Below are 18,449 nucleotides of genomic sequence, written 5' to 3'. Positions count from 1 at the left end.
TCCCTCAAAACCCACAGAATGACACCCATATTCAAATAAAGCAAAATTTGAATTCAGCTCCTCCAAACAATGATTCACACAGGGTTTGTTGGTGGTTAGGGCTAAGGCTGAGCCTTGCCAACAGTGTCCTAGCATTCCATCCACACCACAGAATGTGTGTAATAAATAGTGTTTGTGGTACTACAAGGTACCAAGGAACTCCTGCTAGGTCTTGATCTTATTTGTACTCCGGATGCTCCTGATTCTGCAGTCCACCTGACCTGGCTGCCACCAAGGGAACAAATACAGACAAGTCCAAGTCTGTGAGGGCATTAATGAGAATTCATTCTGACCACAAATAGTATACGCCAGTGCACACATTTATGTAAACTTCTGTTCTGTAAGATCTACATAATAATTACCATCAACTTTAGAGCAACCACTAACCGTTTGGATCTCCCATTAACATAAAATGGTTCCTAGATGTATTTCACAGTCACCATTTTCAATCTCGTACTGTACATCACCTCTTCACACATATTAGTGCAGAAATACTTATGAAGTAATTTATGAAAACCACACCAGCCCTATATTATCATCCAAACACATGAATATATAAGCATTTAAATGTGATCAGAGTGAAGTCCTGCATTGGTTATTTGGGACACGTTGGAGACACATGGACTATGAATGGTGGAAGGGAGGTAGCTGAGGGATTGGTCTACAGTCTACTTATCTACCTAAGCAGCTTCCATACACAGCGGGATTGACTTTATCGAGGTTCTTGAGGTTATAATAACTGTCTAAGTGCATTACTGTAGCACTGTCATCCTGAATAAAGAGCCCTGTTGAATACACAGTTTGAACTTGCAGTTTAACCATAGACTGTAAAAGAAAAAGCACAATAGTAGTTCTCTCAGAGCCACAGCTGAAATCTGTCATAATGCAAAGAGCTTCAACACAATTTACATATCAACAGGAGAGGTTGACAGAACAGAATGGCCAAATGTTTTAAACTCGGGTGCTTAAAATTAGGCACATATATCCTTATTAGGCATCTACATAAAATTAGCTTTTACAAAAAAGTGGCCTGATTTTCAGAGGTTCTGAATGCACATCCTGGAGGAAACTGGTTATAGCTCTCATACACTGCATCTTTTTCATCATAATCCTTCAGCTTTAAAGGGGCTTGTCTTGCAATTACAGAAGCTATCTTGTAAACCAGCACATAAAGGGTTCAGAATCATTACCATACTGCCTAAGGGAGGCAATTCTAGCATCTCCTTGCTGCAGGAGGTGGGTTATCCTTTGAGTTTATAAACACACATTTCCCCAGAAGAATCCTGTTTACATTCCTAGGCAAACTCCATTTAAAGAAAAGCCCCCTTTTGGTCTATAGCCAAGCACTCTTTTTGCCAAACAGTCTTCTAACTTGATTCATACAGAACACCTGTCCCTTTCCTATTGCAGGACTGCCAGCAGTGGCACAATGCTAGCACATCTGTGCCTGGACTACATCCACTTCAGCACTGCAATTTCTAATTGGGACTTCCTGTTCACTGGTTTTCCTAAGGGACGTGAACAGTGGGTTCACTCAGGGAGGAAGGAGGTGTTATGGGTTAAGAAAGAGATTTGCTGGCCATACAAATGTTAAGAACAGATTAAAAATAGAGAGCGTAAACATAAATCATAAAGATTAGAAAGGTTTGTTGCTCCCTTCTCTACAGCACCTGCACAAAAAGACAATTCCCCCACTGAAAGTCTCAAGGAAAGGTGATAAAGGGCAGTTTTCCCACCTGTATCCCAGGCCTCCCCCACTCCCACCATCTCTTGGGAGTGCTCATGTCAGGGCATAACATAACATTAACCAAGAATAGAGGAAAACAAACATGTCCTCTGTCCTCTTTTGTTGAATCAAACATAAAAATCCCTAAGAGCTTTCTCGGGTGTGACACATTTCCCTTGCTTCTCTTCCCTACCTGTACAATGGGAAATAACTTTCTCACAGGTGTTAGCTTTAAAGCTGAATGTACAAAACAGGTTGGTTTTCATAGAGACTATGGCAGTAAAGCAGCCTTAGCTTGTGCCAACGAATCATAACTAAGACCTGCCTTCTTTTAGCTGGCAAGACCACCATGAAGAAATTCTGATAGCCAAAGTTTGTTCCCTTGCTCTTTAGAGCAGGCTGCATAGAATACCATTGTTTGCTGGCCAAGCAAAGTGAGATCTAATGCTCAACTTGATGGCATTTCTGTGTTTGTCTGTAATGCATATTGATTTTATGCAAAGGGACCCTGAATGTGGGTACTGCAGGCGGAGGAATCTCTTTGCTACCCCCTACTGCTGGCAACACATATCACAGGCAGCAATTTAACTGTATGTGGAGTTTTTCTGTAGCTTGGACTCTAGAGACAAGTGTCTTACAGGGAGGAGTTGTGGGTGGAGAGCATAGTATGTGGGGGAATGGAGGGTTGGAAGGTATGGGGAAGAATGGTGGAGGTGGGAAAGCAACAGGAACTAGAGGGGTGGGGAGGAGTGGAGGTAGAGAGGGAAGGAAGCAGGAACTCAGAGAGGACTGGGGATGAGGGGAGGTTATGAGGGAAGCAGGGATCCAGAGGGGAGTCAGGAGGAAGAAGTGAATTTATCAATGAGAGGGGATGTGTTGGTGATGAGGAAAGCAGTGTGGGAACTGGATGGATGAATGGGGAAGAAGGGGCTCTGGAGGGAGAATAAAGGACAATGGTATGAGAGGAGGAGGACATGGGAGACCCACACAGCCCTGGCACATGGTGGAGAGGGGAATGGAGGACACACACAATCCTTGGGTGAAGAGAACTGCAGGGAGTCCCTGAAACAGAGGGCCATGGGAGGGTGGTGCAGAAGGAGCTTGTAGGGGGAATGGAGGAAGCCTCTGGGATTTGCAATAAGCTTGGCCTACAGAAGCTATGAACTTTGTGTCTTCCCCCACCTATGTAATTTTAAGAAAAATCTATTTAAGAATGTGCTAGTCCAGCAACCCACCGTTCTGAGACACCAAGTACTATAATGACATCTCAGTCCAGAAGAACAAAATATGACTTAAGTGGTTTTTAGCTTTCGTAGGCCAAGATAGTGTTTTCTACAAGGCCCCAGCTGGGAGCTGCTGAGAAGTAACCCTGCTGCCATTGTCTTATGTTGTAAAGCATTGCTTATGCTTCCTTAACATTGGCAGGTGGTATCAGAAATCTAATGCTCCAAATACAAGTTTCCTTTGTTTACATGCTAACCGTTCTTGTGCTCCTTTTATTTTTTATTTCAGGTCTTCATCGCCTTGTCTGCTTGATATTTTACCTTGCCTCTTTTGCTCACTGTAGACTTCAGTTTCAGAATTGAGACTTTTGTCTTTTTATTCCTGCCCACCTCAAAAACGTCTGTTTTCTCAAGATGGCTTCCTTTTATAAATCTTTTCGCAGCTTGTGTGTCTCATTTCTGATTACATGAGGGATGTCCTTACTTCCATTTCCCCTTGTCATTGTTGATGTCAAGAAAGGAATAATTCTTTTAGTGGCTGCCAGGATGTATGCTGAAAATTCCTGGCAAAATTGTTAGGCATGCTGGGGAATGCTAGTTATCTGATTATTGTGGCATATGCTGTTTCTGGCACTTGCTATTTCCCCAATACTAAATGTTTTTTTTCCTGCTTAGGGTTTTTTTTTTTTTAATCTAATTGCTTAAAAATCCCAGTCTCTATTGACATTTTATCTGATAGTCCATGTAATCTTTTTCCTTTATGTTATAGGGTATATCTGCACAGAAGCTGGGAGATATAATTCCCATCATGAGTAGACATACATGTGCTAGCTCTGCTGAAGCCAGCATACTAAAAATAGCAGTGTGGCCATGGCAGCTAGGGCTGTCAGCCTGAGTACATGCCCAGGAGGTCAGGTGGTGTTTTTTGTTTTTTTTAATCCAAGCTTCTCCTTTACTGCAGAAGATACTTTGCTAACAAATTATTTTATTTAGTCTAATAATACTTATTTGTGGTCCAGTGATTAGGGTAATAGACTGAAGAGTTGCAGAATGTAGGTTGCAAATTCAGTTCTGCCTTTGTGACCATGGGCCCATCCCTTCTTCTCTGCCTCCATTTTCCCACCTGTCAAGTGGAGATGATACTTTATAGAGGAAAGTGATTTGAGATCTATGGATAAAAAGCTCTTTATATGAAAGAATATGAATCAACCATGTCCTTTATCTTAGGTTTTATCGCGTTGTTAATTTTATTAGGAGTGTATTTAAAAATCTGTCAGCTTAAAATAATTTAAAACAAAAATTCCTTTCTGTATTACCAAAAAACCTCCAGTTTTTCTTTTTAAAGGGAGAAAATGTTAAACATCCTCTTTGGTTTTCACTCTGCTGTTTATGTTTTGCGTTTCTCCCAGGATGGATGATGAAGAGAAGTGAAAAGTTTTGTTTTACCACATAGTCAATTTCTATAAGTCATTTTATCACATACTCGGGTTCTTATGCACAAGCATAGTACTGCGATGTCTCAGTTGCAAACGCTACAGGAGAATATATATATTTTTGTTTTATAAACTGTTTCCATTGGAAGCTTTAAAATAAAGTAATTAAAAACAATTCTGTAGGTTCTTAGCTTTTGTTAAAGCTTATTTTTACAAAAGCTAAATTTTGGCTCAAATTCCTTCTGACAATACTCCTTTAAGCTCTGAATTAAACATTCCTGTTCTTATCAAACACAAATTCTTCTTTTTCTTCTTGTCTTGTATTTTCATGGTGAACTACAAGGATACATCATAGGTGATGCATACCCATTCTCCATCCTTAGCGTTCTTTTGGTGAAGTCTCTCCATCCTCTCTGCTCAGTGATAGAGAAGCACCTTCTTGCACAGCAAATAAAGAATGGAAAAATTAGAGAGGCTGTCTGAAGATTTGCTTAATGTATGAAAAATCCTGTGTGGTGATTGGCTGCATAAGCCTGATTGACAGGTTGTGCGGGGGGGAGGGACACCATCTGTTCTGGATTAGTGAACAAGATACATAACAAATCTGTTCATGAAAATGAGTAAACTTAAAGAATTAGAAGCATCAAAGATAAAATTTAATTGGGGCATATGAAGTGAGACAATAGGAAAAGGATTTCTACTACCATAGAGGATAACTAAAACCTTGACCTAAAGAATATACCTCTGATAAAGTGTGAGTACTCATCAGGAATATTAGCTAGAGCTAAGTAATGCCTTTGTTATATGCACAAATCTTTCGTCTTGGGAGAGCTCCATTCGAATCTAAATTAGGTCACAAATGTTTTGGCAATTTCAGATTAGTACCAAAAGGATATCACACTAGAAGACCACCACAAAATATAGCATAATTCAATACTCTGAATAGCAGTCTTTGTTGAAATAGACACCTCCCAGGAGTAGGAAGGTTTCTACACCCCAGGAATGAGGTATTGTAAAAACCTACACAATGCCTGCCTATATTTGAAGTCATTCACTAAGCATTGTAATTCCTGCAATGAGTTTTGGTTTTTTTAAATCATTAGTTCATCAGTTAGCCAAGGATCAGCCCAATTTAATAAGCCAGAGGCTGTTATCCCAACCAAAAAGAGAAATCTGTTCAAAGATGTAAATGAAGTGCTGAAAATGAGGGCATTATGATGCAAACCACAATGTTAAAATAGGAGGGAAAGTCAGGGAACACGAAAATAAATTGATCACAAAGAAATAAAAGGAAAGAATAGGCAGGAAAATAGAATGGAAGAGTTGTAGATCATGGACACATGAAATCAGAAAAAAAATGCTGAGATGTGGGTAAAAACAAACAAAACAAAACAAACAAAAGAAGAACCAGACCTTGCTGTAATCAACAGTGGATAAATTACTTTCCAAGATACGATGCCATTTAACTATTTCAACCTGTATTTCATCTCAGGAAATGAAATAAGGTAAATAAGCTGAATGGAAAACTAACAGACAGCAAAAATATTCACAGTCTTCTTCCCTTTTAACATTAGTTTATTTTCCCTCATTTAACCCCTTCCCTCCCTACTCACATTATGACTTCTAGAAAAATGCAACAAATATAAAGGTTCAAAATAATGTAGTAATTCAGAGCAAGATTTATTCAAGTTTGTCATAGTGTGCACTACATCTTATTGAACAGAGAGACTGTTCTGCAGACATCACTTCTCTCTCTTGCACTCATCTCACATCTCTATGGCAACTAAAGCAATTGCTTACCTGGAAAGCAATTGTAAGCCCATTCAACCTAAATTCACCCCCCCTTGTGTGTCTGCATTATAATAGTCTTTAATTACTGTGATCACCTGCTATTTTTTCCACAGGACCCCTGCTTCATTCATTACACAGTTTGGATGGTGCTCATGGAATGAGCAGCTATTCTATATATTTATTTTTATCTTCATAGTTCCATTTGTGGCCCCATGCCTTATTTACTGCGCATTAGTCAAACCCTGCTCTGAATACAGAATTATCCACTTCCTCATGGGCTTTTTTACAGTGCTTATTACTATAGTATATGAGTGCTTCACAAACAATTAATTAATCCTCAGACTACCTCTGTCAGGTGAGGGGGTGGTACTATCTCCAGTTTACAGATGAGGAAATGAGGCAGAGAGATTAAGGTAAAAAGTTTCCACTAATTTTGGGTGTCCAATCTGAGAAACCTAGGGCCTGATATTTCACAGTATGTAGCATTATATAGCACTATATGTTCAAAACACAGCTCCCATTGACTTCATTTACAGCTGTTAGTGCTCAACACCTCCTCCACCCCAGGGTTCTCATGTTTGGCATCCAGAAAATGAAGAACACACAATTAGTGGCCAGCTGTGAACATTTAGTTTAAGTGACTTTCCCTAGTATCACTTGGAAAATCTGTGGCTGATGCGGGGCTAGAATCCAGTTCTCTAGAGTGACACTCAACCTTACTCATGAGACCATCCTCTCTCTTCCTGCAGTATCTTATCTCATTCACTGCACACCTCCAACTTCTGTAACAAATGAGGCAGGGGTCCTACAGACAACTGCTAAATTCACTATATGACACTGAGTCATACCCTGAGGACCATCCATTCTATTGAAAAAATAGTATGTGGCTATGTAATTAAAGACTGTGTCATAATAAAAACAGCTGAATGAAGGTTACACAGGAACTTTAATACTAGTTGCTTGACTTTGCAACCTTAATATTCTACTAACGTAGGATTTTTTTAATGTAATTTCCTAATTTAAAAATCAAACTGACTTCCAGCGTGTGTCATCAACTGCATTCAGACCTGTAGATCCACATGAGAGGCCTTTCCCACTTGAGTTGGGTAAATGTTAAGCAGAAGTAGACTTATCTTTTATGTGGACCAGCTACAAGATAGGAATGAGTCATTTTGCCATTGGGCTTCACAGCTATTTTCTGACAACAGAGGAATGTAGAGATTTATGACTCCTGGGTTCAATTCCAGGTTCTGAAAGAGAGTATTCTCTAGTGATTGCAGACAGTTCTGATCCTGTGACCCCAGCCTGATCCTGTCCCCCTCTGCTCCCATCAGACCCTCCCAGTCTTCTGCTACCCTCCCACTCTATGCCTTTCCAAACACTCCTTCCCCTTGGCTTCTGCCCTCTTTCTCTTTGCACATATATTACCACCCACTCCTATGCTACCCCACTTCCCCAGCTCCTGTATCCATTCCTCTCTGTTCCTATTTTCCCCTCTGCATCCACCCCTCTGCATTCCAGTGTTCCAGGTAGGGGGCCTTATCTTTCTCCTCCATGCTGCCTGGGCATCAGGAAGGAGAGCATAGGAGAGACAGTCTCCCTGCTTGCTTTTGCTGCGTTCAGCACCACAATGGCTCTTAGGAGCCAGGCGGGACAATTGAAGAAAGTCTTGCTCAGTCCTTAGCCCCTGCAGCCCTGTATTGGATTATTCTCACTGAAGTCAGAATCTTCAGAGAATTTACCTCCAAACTCTAACAAGTGTCAATTGAGCCTGTGTGAACTGTGGATTTTCAGAGGCTTAAGATGGCCAAATTTGGGTGAATATTCACAGGGTCAGCAAAAGGCACATCACTGACACCAGGGCAACCTCTTGCCAAATGTCAAGCCCTTGCTCCAAAATATGGGGGTGTTAGCCGTTCTCAATCCAATGGTTGTAACAATTTTTTAATATGAGCAAAACAACATATTTTCCCTAATCTCATTTTTTAAAAGGCGGAACTATTTTAGCTGAAATTTTCAAAGAAAATTCAGCTTGAGGCAAACACCCAGGATGGAAAAGTTCAGCCTTAACCATTTGCGTGGCAGTTATAAGCAGCTGAACAACATTGTCTACCATCTCTGGTTATAATAATAATAATAGTACTACTACTAATAATAAATAATAATGAAAAACCTTGTTAAATTGTGATAGTTTGTTTTTCTATTTTACTATTATTATTCATTACCAAAATATGTAGTTTTCTTTTTTTGTTTAGAATTGGCTTGTGCCTCCAGCCTGCGTCATCTGATGATGTCATAACTCAATGTTTTTGTTGTCACCACCTTAGTGGAATTGTTCTTTTATACACACTATATTGTGCTTTTCAAGAAATACTGCAGAAGAAGGTGATGCCTTGAAGAAGTTACTGGTTAGATGTAAACATATTGCTAATCAAAGATTGGTGGTAATTAAGAATGAACAAGCATATAACAGGTCAAATGGGCTTGTGACCAAATTTAGTCATTGTAAAAGTTATTAATGTGTCAAGGTCTCTTTGAACAGATTTTACATTTCAAAGCCTAAGTATTACAATAAAGGAGATTTATTACTGCTTAGAATGCATTCTAAAATATATTTCTTTGGTTTCATTGTAGTGAAATAAAATGATTTTATTAGAGAAAAGTAATATCATACCTGCTAAGAGGCCTTATTGGTTTAATGGATCAAATGGTGAAATGGCATTTTATGTTAAGCCCAGCCAACCTTGATTAAGCACATACGTTATTGTTCTTATTTCACTGTTCCACATCACAACATGAGCCAGGGTGATAATTGTAGCTTTCATTTAGGGAATGCACTGCGTACCTGAAACGCTAGTAAATTGTTCTGCAGTAGTAAAAGGCAGGAGGTTATGGCAAACAGCCTTTCAACCCATAAATCTGTACAGCATACATGCACATTTAATTTTTCACATTTTATTTTAATGTATTGTAGGATTGCATTGATGCAGGTTGGTGGGAAGGAGAACTCAATGGCAGGCGTGGAGTGTTTCCAGATAACTTTGTCAAGCTTCTTCCCTCTGATTTCGAAAAAGAGGTAAGTGTAATTATTTCCTTGGTGTTTTGCTTTATCATATAGGATGAAACTGGAACTGAAATTCTGTTTCTGGATTTCTGAGATTCATACAAGCCAAGTTACGCTTACAAAAAATTAAATAAAAATGGTTAAGGAAAGTGGAATTGCTGGATAACAGCAGCATCTATGATTGGATTGTTCATAGCTTGAGGTCATATTGTGTAATTTCTTGGAAGGTATTTTGCTGGCCCATAAAATCAGTCATTCAACCTCTATTACCTTGTTCTGAAAGCCCTGTGTGCCATATTCTCGGTTTATATGATACAAGATGGCTGGAGATCATGGTGTAATTTGCTCTGTTTTTATGGTGTAATGATGATCAGAATCGTTAACATGTCTACAGTGTGTGTGATACAGTATGAAACATTAGTCTAACAACTGTTTTTAGGCAGATGTCATCTTGTCTTGCCAGCAGCCATAGTTTAAAGCACTGTTCCAGAAAGAGAAGGGTGAAATTCTAGCATGTGTTTGAGAGTAGAAAGCTAAGCTTATTTAATGACATGTTCACGTGATTTCTGTGAAAATCCATTAATTTTTTTTTTAATGGTAAATTCTTTTTGCTGGTGTTTATTTTAAAATAAGCAGGGTTATTGAGTTCACTAACAACATGCAGAAATTCTAGCACACTTTCTGAGATGACTTAATTGATTCTTCCTCCTCTAAAGAGACTACCCCATTTTCAGGAAACTTTTCTCTGTCATCAGGGTGATACTGTGAGCTTGCAATTAGGCTCTTGATGTATATTTCAGAGTGATTATGTAAACCATCAATGATAAAATCAAGACTCAGGGATAGTCTCTCTCAAAAACTGACAATAAAATTGAATGCCAGGTTGAATATCTTGGAACGCTTGATAAAGCTTGATAAATGACTTTGCAACATTAATAATGTTCTTTTAACATAGGTGGTCTTTTCTGTGTGGGATGGGGAGGTAATTTCCTAAGTTCTTAAAAAAAGCCAACTGAAAGAAACAGAAATTCTATCATGTGGCATCATATTGGTACCCACACAGTTCATCAGCAGGGTTTGAACATTTAGATGCGCCACACAGATCCCCCCAGGCTGCTGACGGAGGGCGGACAATTGCCCAGGACCCGGTGATTTTAAAAGGGTCCGGGCCATGGATGGCTGGTGAAGCTTCCCCTGGGGGAGGTTAGCTCACCGTCCCACCTTTTGGACCCATGGCGCCATCCACGCTCCACCCCCGCTCTGCCTCAGGCCCCAACCTTGCCCCCTCACCCATTCGCCACTGCGTCCCTTCCCCCCTTTTCCCCCACATTCAGCCCCCGCCCTCTCTTCCACACACCCCCTTCCCTGCTTGGCCTCCCTGCTGCCGCATTTCTCCTCTCTGCTCACCCCCTCACCCCCCCGCCGTCACTTGCCACATGTTTCCTCCTCTTCTGCCCCGCTCACCCCCTCCACTACGCTCACTGCGGCCCTCCTTCCTGCTCAACCCCCTTCTGTTGCTTGCAATCTGGGGAAGTAGGGGTGTGGAAGAGAGGAAGAGGACCAAGCGGGCAGGGAGGGAAGGACATGGTGGCGAGCAGAGTAGGGGGTGGAGCAGGGGTGGAGTGTGGGTGGGGCCACAGGCAGAAAAGGTGGGATAGGGAGCCAGGCTCCCAAGAGGAAACTTCACCCATGCCCATGGTTGTAAACCTCAGCCCTCCCTTTCTAGGGGGAGGGGCCATTGACTTCTGTCCTGGGGCCCGGAATTGTTGTTGGTGGGTCTGCAGACCTCTGCCACTTGAGCTAACAGAGTAACTGATGGCAATAGTAGGTTGTCATCCTCTGTGTGGGAGATGAGATACACTTTGCCAGTGGTTTTTACAGATATTTGCTGACAGCAGAGGAATGGCGAAACTCAGGAATCTTGGGTTCCATTCCAAGCTTTGGAAGGCAGTTGGCACAGACTCCCAAGCTAAGCCCTTCTGTATTGTCCCTTCCAGCCTGCTCCTGTCCCACTCCTGTTTCTTTCCACCCTTGGTTCCTGTCCCAGTCCCAGACTCCTTTGCTGACGCATTCTCAGTCTGAGTCTCCACTACCCAGGCTTCTCATCACAGTCTCAGGCTCCTTGCCCAGAGAGTCCTGATTTCTCTCTCCCTGCCCTCCGGATCAGGGCCAAGTCCCAGTCTACTCCCTGCTCCTAACTCTGTTCCTTTCTTCTTTCTGGCCAGTCCCTGTTTCCCCTTCCAAGCTATTTGTCTGATCTGTTTCCTCCCATCGCCCTGACACAAGCGCCTAGTCTCAGGCTCCATCCTCAAGCTCCTCAGCCAATGTTGGACTCACACAACCCCAGACTCCCTGGCTCTTTGTCTCTTTGCCCATCCAGTTCCAGTTCTTGCCCTCCCCCCATTTTCTCATCCAATCTCAGTGTCCATCCCCACCACCCCAACCATCTGACTCCCAAGTCTCTCTGGCTCCCACTCCCAGTCTCCTTGCCCAACCAATCCCAGACTCCATTCTCCACCCCCTGGCTTCCAACTGCCCCACTTAACCAATCACAGCCTGCCCCTGGCTCCCAGGGTCCTTGTCTAGCCAGTCCCAGTCTTCCCCTTCCACCTCCCAATGAAGGTTTCTTTCCCTTCCCCTCTAGTCATATCAGACTCCTTGTCCCAATGTCCTTCTTTCTCACTCTGCTTTTGTCCCCCCATATTCAAATCAGATTGCTTCCTCTTCCAGGCTGCCTGGGCACCAGCTGAAGTGGGAGTCACTGAAGGCACAGGAGAGGCAGGCTACCTACTCTCGGCTTCAGTGTCTGGTCTCACAACTGCCCAGAACAGCCACTACAGGGAAGGTCTTTGAGCTCCCATAGCCTTGGGCTGGAACATGCTCAGTCGCTCTGTGGGGACAGTGCATGTGCTGTCCAGTCACATATAAGGCCTGTGAGGGGATGGACCAGACTCAGTGAAAATGTAATTTTCAGAGATTGTAGATGTTCAGCTCTAGTAAATCTGTACTGAGCACATGTGAATTGTGATTTTTATTTCAAAGTCTTGTAACTTGGCTAAATTTAGAATAATTTTGGCTGAACTTTACCCACAAAACTCAGTCTGAGGCAGGCACCCAGCAAGGAAAATTTCAGCCAAAAAAGTAAAGTTTGGGAAAGTTATAAGCAACTGAAAACACAGTCTTATCATAAGAAGTATTTGACAACCTTAATTAGCGGTACTACCAGCCCACCTATAATAAAAGCCACCACCTTCTTGACTAAGGAACACTTAACAGGACACCCTTTATGTGGGGCCATTAGTCTGCAAGAGATTAAGCAGGGAAAATAGTCATCCGAAGGAATGAGGAACACCACATTAGGGTATCTATCCATCCATCCATCCATCCATCTAATAAAACGTGTGTGTGTGTGTATTAGTTTTTTATAGTGTTGTTGTTAAATTAGTGCGTCATCTGCTCAGGCATGGTGCCCCATTTGATTTTGCGTTCACTCCAAGGCATTTACAGCATATGTCAGTATGATGTGCATGTGCACACGTACACAAAAAGAAAACCACCCCCAGCTAATCTACATAACAGAGAACATAAACAGATCTGGAACCAATTCAGTGATCATGTTTGGTTAACATGCATAGTGTTGCAGTCCTTTTAGGAAGGATGTTGATAGCAGAGAAAACAAAAGTAAATGATAAATAATAGGCAGTTGATGTGTGTAATTAGCTTCATTTCATCAAGCATGGGAAGCCTAAAACTGCTTGAAGATGTTCTTCACAAATGGATTAACAGCCATATGTTGGCAAATAACAAAATGTAACCTCTACAGTATTTCCTGTGTTCTGCATTTATGTTTCAGTTTATTGTAAGAAATACATTTCAGCTCCTGCATTGTCTACACATTTTTCAAAATGGCTTTAGATATTTACAAGATTAAATCTTAATTGCAAAGGCTACTTCAGTATACAAAAGGCCATTGTTTTCACTGAGGCCTGGTCTACACTGCAAAGGTAGGTTGATGGAATGCGGCTTCCATTGACCACATAATGTATGCATCTTCACTGGGTGGTCAGTTCTGTCGACTTAAATCGTTTGAAAAGTCGATGTAATAAAACCACTCTGCAAGTGGCGTAGCACTGAAATCAGATTTTTTGGTGTGGGTGGAGCACAGCGTAATTCAATGTAATTGACGTCTGTGAGTTATCCCACAATGCTCTGCTGTGACCGCTCTGTATGTTCACACTCTGCTGCACTGTGCACATACACAGGAAACAGCCCCTCTCCTCAAGCCCTGGGAAATTTTGAATTCCCATTTCCTGTTTTGTCAGGGTGGAGAGAGCTTGCCAGGAGAACTGATCATGGCGACTACACACCCCAAACACGCTCCAATGTGGAGTCGACCTGAGGTCTTGGATCTCATCGGTCTGTGGGGGAAGAGTCTGTTCTAGCTTAGCTCCAAACCAGCAAAAGCAATTTAGATATTTACGAAAAGATATCACACAGCATGTTGAAAAAGGGGCACAGGAGGGATACAGCAATGCTGCGTTAAAATCAAAGAACTGAGGCAGGTGTATCAGAAAACTCGGGAGGTGAACAGTCATTCTGGCGCATCACCAAAGACATGCCACTTCTATGAGGAGCTACATGCGATTCTCAGTGGTGACTCCACCACTGTACCACCACGCAGCGTAGATACTCTCAGGGGAATCCCGGATGAACAAGGAGGACTCTGTGGAGGAGGAGAACAGCGGACTGGGGAAACCATTCCTCCTGAAATCCAGGAGCTGTTTGTAACCCCAGAACAGCCCAGCCAGACACAGGACACCGTGAGTGATCGAGATGCTGGGGAAGACACATCTGGTGAGTATGTACTGCAAATCTCATTTCTATGGTTATCTCCACAGTTCAGCTTCTTGTCATAGCAGAAAAAAAGATGAATGTGGTGGTGGGGATGGGCTTCCTCGTTGTTAGTTCACCTAAGCAAGGGTTTCTCTCTCTCCCTCCCCCTTCCCCCCCAGAAAAGAATGTTTATGTGCACAGGGTTGCTCTGAGAATCCTCTATGGATATGTCCAGGAAACTTTCATTTAGGTATTCTGTGATCCTTTGAAGAAGGTTTCTGTGGAGAGCAGCCTTATTTCTTCCACCACGATAGGACACTTTCTCCCACCACTCTCTTATTAATTGTTCAGGCATCATCGTGGAACACAGCATAGCAGCATAAGGGCCAGGCCTGTACCCAGGTGCTTACAGTAAATCCTCCCTTTCCACCTCTGTTATCCTCAGGAGACTGATATCACTCATGGTGACCTAGAGAAGATGGCGCAAATTTGCAGTACCCACTGCATACAATCGGGTTTTTTTCCCTCTTCCATGGGAGGTTTTTGGGGTACATAAACCGCAAGTTACAAGACAGAACATGACCGTGATGGGTATTAGGGGTTGCAAGATGGGTGCCCACATATGGTTTCATCTGGAGGAATTTCACCACCACCACACCCTTTGTTCCTGCCTTTTCAAATTTTCAAATTCCGCCAATTTTTGGTAGGGTCAGGGGGATGCAACAATCCTGCTGGTTGGGGAACTACGGACTTATGCAGCATACATTATGGGGATTTCTCTGAAATGGATGCACCAGCCCCTTACTTACCATGGCTGGAACGGCACCATGACCCCTGCAATAGGTAGAGATTGGTATGCGGGTCTGTCATTCCCTTGGGAATATAAAGGGGAGTTATTTTTATATTGTTACAATCCTTTTTGTCCATGGGGCCAGCTAATAATGGTTACCTTGTGCTTTGCTTGCCTTTCAGTGGACAGCGCAGCCTTCGGCTCAGCATTTACTACTCCCACTGACCACCTGTCACAGATTAGAAGGTGAAAGAAAAAAACTCGGGATGACATGTTCACCAAGATAATGAATGCCTCCATGGCTACTGACACATAGCTAAGAGCCTGGAGGATTTCATTATTGGAGAAAATGAATACGGACATGGAGAACAGGAAGGCAGCCCAAGAATGTGAGCATGCAATGCAGAATGAAATGCTGCACATAATGAGGGATCACTCGGACATGTTGAGGCATTTGGTTCAGCTTGAAGAAGAGCAGTGGCAGGATAAACTCTCAGCTCATGCATTCTTTCCTAGCTCCCACCCCCCCCAAGTGATCTAGGAGGCAGTTGAGCTGGGTGCAGTATGTGCTCCACTCCACGCCAGGTCAGGGAAGCAGAAAGAGGCAGCGGCCTCTTTAAGAAATGGGACTGTGTTGTTTGCTGTTTGCACATTGAAACTTTGCTCTGTGTCCCCTCACAGCCCCATTACAATGCATGCAAAGTGTTGAAATAACTTCCTTTTCCTCCACTGTAAATAACCAACAATAAAAATTTACTGCTTTAAAGATCATTAATCTTTCTTTATTGAGACTGCAGGGATTAGTGTGTGTGGGAGGGGTTGCACAGTGTTGTACTGCTGAGGGATGAGAAGGGAATACAGAACACAGATTTTTCAGAAACATTCGGTCTCACTGCAAAACCGATTTTTCAAGGCTTTCTCTGAGGCACAGTGCTCCGCGGTTGGCTCTTAGCGTTGCACTGCTGTCTGGCTGCTCAGAATTGGCCACCAACCTATCTGCCTCCATGACCCAACCCAATGGAAACTTCTCTCCCTTTGTCTGACAGACATTATGGCGCACACAGCAGGCAGAGATAACTGCTGGGATGTTTTTTTCACTGAGGTCTAGCCTAGTTAGTAAACTGCGTCAGCAAGCCTTGAAATGTCCAGATGCACATTCCACGACCATTCTGCACTTGCTGAGCCTATTACTGAACTCTTCTTCTCACTGTCCAGGTGTCCCGTGTACAGCTTCATCAGCCGGGGAGCAATGGGGATGCAGGGTCTCCAAGGATCACTATTGGCATTTCAACATCGTCAATATTTATTTTTTGATCAGGGAAGAAAGTCCTTGCTTGCATCTTTTGGAACAGACCTGAGTTCCTAAAGATGTGCACATTATGCACTTTTCCAGCCCACCACATATTGATGTCAGTGAAGTGTCTCTTGTGATCCACAAGGGCCTGCAACACCATTGAGAAATATCCCTTTCGATTAAAGTATTCTATGGCTAGGTCGTCTGGTGCTAAGATAGGGATATGCATGCCATCTATCTCTCCCCCTCCCACCCCCACTTTGGGAACCCCATCGCGGAAAACCCATCCACTATGTCCTGCACATTTCCCAAAGTCATTACCCTTCTTAACAGAAGTCTGTTAATGGCCTGGAAAACTTGTATTACAGCAGCTCCCACGGTGGATTTACCGACTCCAAATTGATTCCCAACTGACCGGTAGCAATCTGGCGTTGCTAGCTTCCACAGAGCGATGGCCACCTGCTTGTCCACTGTCAGAACCGATCTCAAGTGAGTGTTCATGCGTCTCAGGGCTGAGGACAGCTCTGCACAAAGTTCAGTGAAAGTGGCCTTTCGCATATGAAAGTTCTGCAGCCACTAATCATCATCCCACACCTTCATAAGGATGCAATCCCACCAGTCACTTCTTGTTTCCCTGGACCGGAAGTGTCACTCCATCGACTGCAGATGGTGTGTGACAGCCAGCAGCAAACAGGAGTTGTTTTGTTCTATGGCTTGTAGCAGGGCATCTTGAGTAACATCACAATTTTCAGCGCTGTGGTCCCTGTTTTGCCCTTGAAAATACTGCAGGATAAGATATGAAGTGTTTGTGATGCTCACAATGATAGTGAAGAGCTTAGTGGGCTCCATGCCTCTCGAGCAATGGTGTGCACGCGGCAGAGAGGGAAGGGTTTAGAAAAATGACACAAAAAAGTATTAGTCTGTTTGTTTGGGACAGCAAGGGAGGGGGAGGGAGGACATTGCATCATGGGACGATGACAACCTTCCCAAAAGCCTCTGCGGCTAGTTGCACTGTGGGACAGCTACCCGCGGTGCACTTCTTTGATTGTCGACCCAAGTGCAGCTAGTGGGAACACAATCCCCTGACGCAATGAGCGTGGTGTGATCACGCTCCTACAACTTCTGAAATTTGGCAGGTCAAAGTCGATTTAAAATAAATCGGCTTCACTCCGCAGTGTAGACATACCCTGATTGTAAGCCACTTAATGCTGAGCTTTTTTCTAAAAGAGATTTCAAGTGTAAAAATAGTAAAGTGGCATATTATTTGTCAATTACATTTTCTTTCTTGAAAAACTTTTTAATGAATTTAGTACTTGTGAAATGTGTGATTGACCTGGATTCTGAAGACATGTAATTCTTATTGTAAAGTAGTGTCTGATTACATCAAAATTTTCTATGAGTTTCAAGGGTTTACAAGCAATCTGTTTTCTGCTTTTCCTTGATTTTAGAGACCTAAGAAACCACCGCCTCCATCAGCTCCTGGCATCAAACAAGGGTTAGGTAAGGTATATTGATCTTATATAATATACATCAGTGAAATACATTCCATATAATACACATGTATTTTCAGATTTGTATCGATGCCATCAGTATCAAAACTAAAATGGAGGAAGTGTCTCAATCACTAACAGTAAATTGGATACAAGATGCAAAAGATTAAACTACTGTGAAAGATTGTGATCTGGTTCCTGAATAGATTGTGAGTGAACTGATAGAGGAAACATGGCAATTTTTATTTGAAAATAATACATTAGAAGATTTACCTTAAATATTTTATGGTTCATTTCAAACAGTTTACCAGGCATGAAACATTTTTTTTCTTGGAATTTAAAAGTAAAGGCCCTGATATTGCAAAGACTTAAGCATTTGCTTAACTTCAGGCAGTGTGATTATAAAGTTAAGCATATGCATACATTTTTGCAAGATCAGTGTCATAATGTTAGGGACTATAAATGATAGTAGGAAAGTTCATTAACCTTTCACCGGTTGGTCTCATCTACACTAGAGATACACGGTCTTTTTCCTATCCAGTTGCAGTTTAGGCCCCTGTCCTAATTGGATTTGCATGGGCCTGGATCCATTTGCAGGATCAAATCCCATAGTTTGTTTCTCCATATTTTGTAGGTCGGGTTAAGTGTCCTATTAACCATGGAATCATGCTGAAACTGACTTAGGGGACAACCTGTGTTGTAACCAGGTTCCCTGGGACAGCTGCAAATTTAGTATGGCTAGATCCAAAACTATACTACTGCATCT

At 42.5% G+C, this 18,449-nt stretch overlaps 1 protein-coding gene across 5 annotated transcripts in view; it reads left to right on the top strand.

The window, feature by feature from the left end:
* The window catches only part of SH3KBP1 (SH3 domain containing kinase binding protein 1), a 333,778-nt gene that overhangs the window by 278,326 nt on the left and 37,003 nt on the right, over window positions 1-18,449 (top strand). For all 5 annotated transcript variants that reach the window (XR_010919120.1, XM_067545017.1, XM_067545015.1 and 2 more), the window contains 2 exons: window positions 9,187-9,288; window positions 17,642-17,693. Coding sequence is in view for 4 of the 5 variants with exons in the window: in XM_067545017.1 (XP_067401118.1) it covers window positions 9,187-9,288; window positions 17,642-17,693 (154 nt within the window). In the remaining variant the exon portion in view is untranslated. The remainder of the gene's footprint in view (window positions 1-9,186; window positions 9,289-17,641; window positions 17,694-18,449) is intronic.

The sequence above is a fragment of the Emydura macquarii genome, unplaced genomic scaffold (genome assembly GCF_026122565.2).
Source record: "Emydura macquarii macquarii isolate MOO-44397 ecotype Brisbane River unplaced genomic scaffold, CSIRO-AGI_Emac_v2 contig_1043, whole genome shotgun sequence".
NCBI classification, from domain to species: Eukaryota; Metazoa; Chordata; order Testudines; family Chelidae; genus Emydura; species Emydura macquarii.
This window is presented reverse-complemented; position numbering and strand designations above follow the sequence as displayed.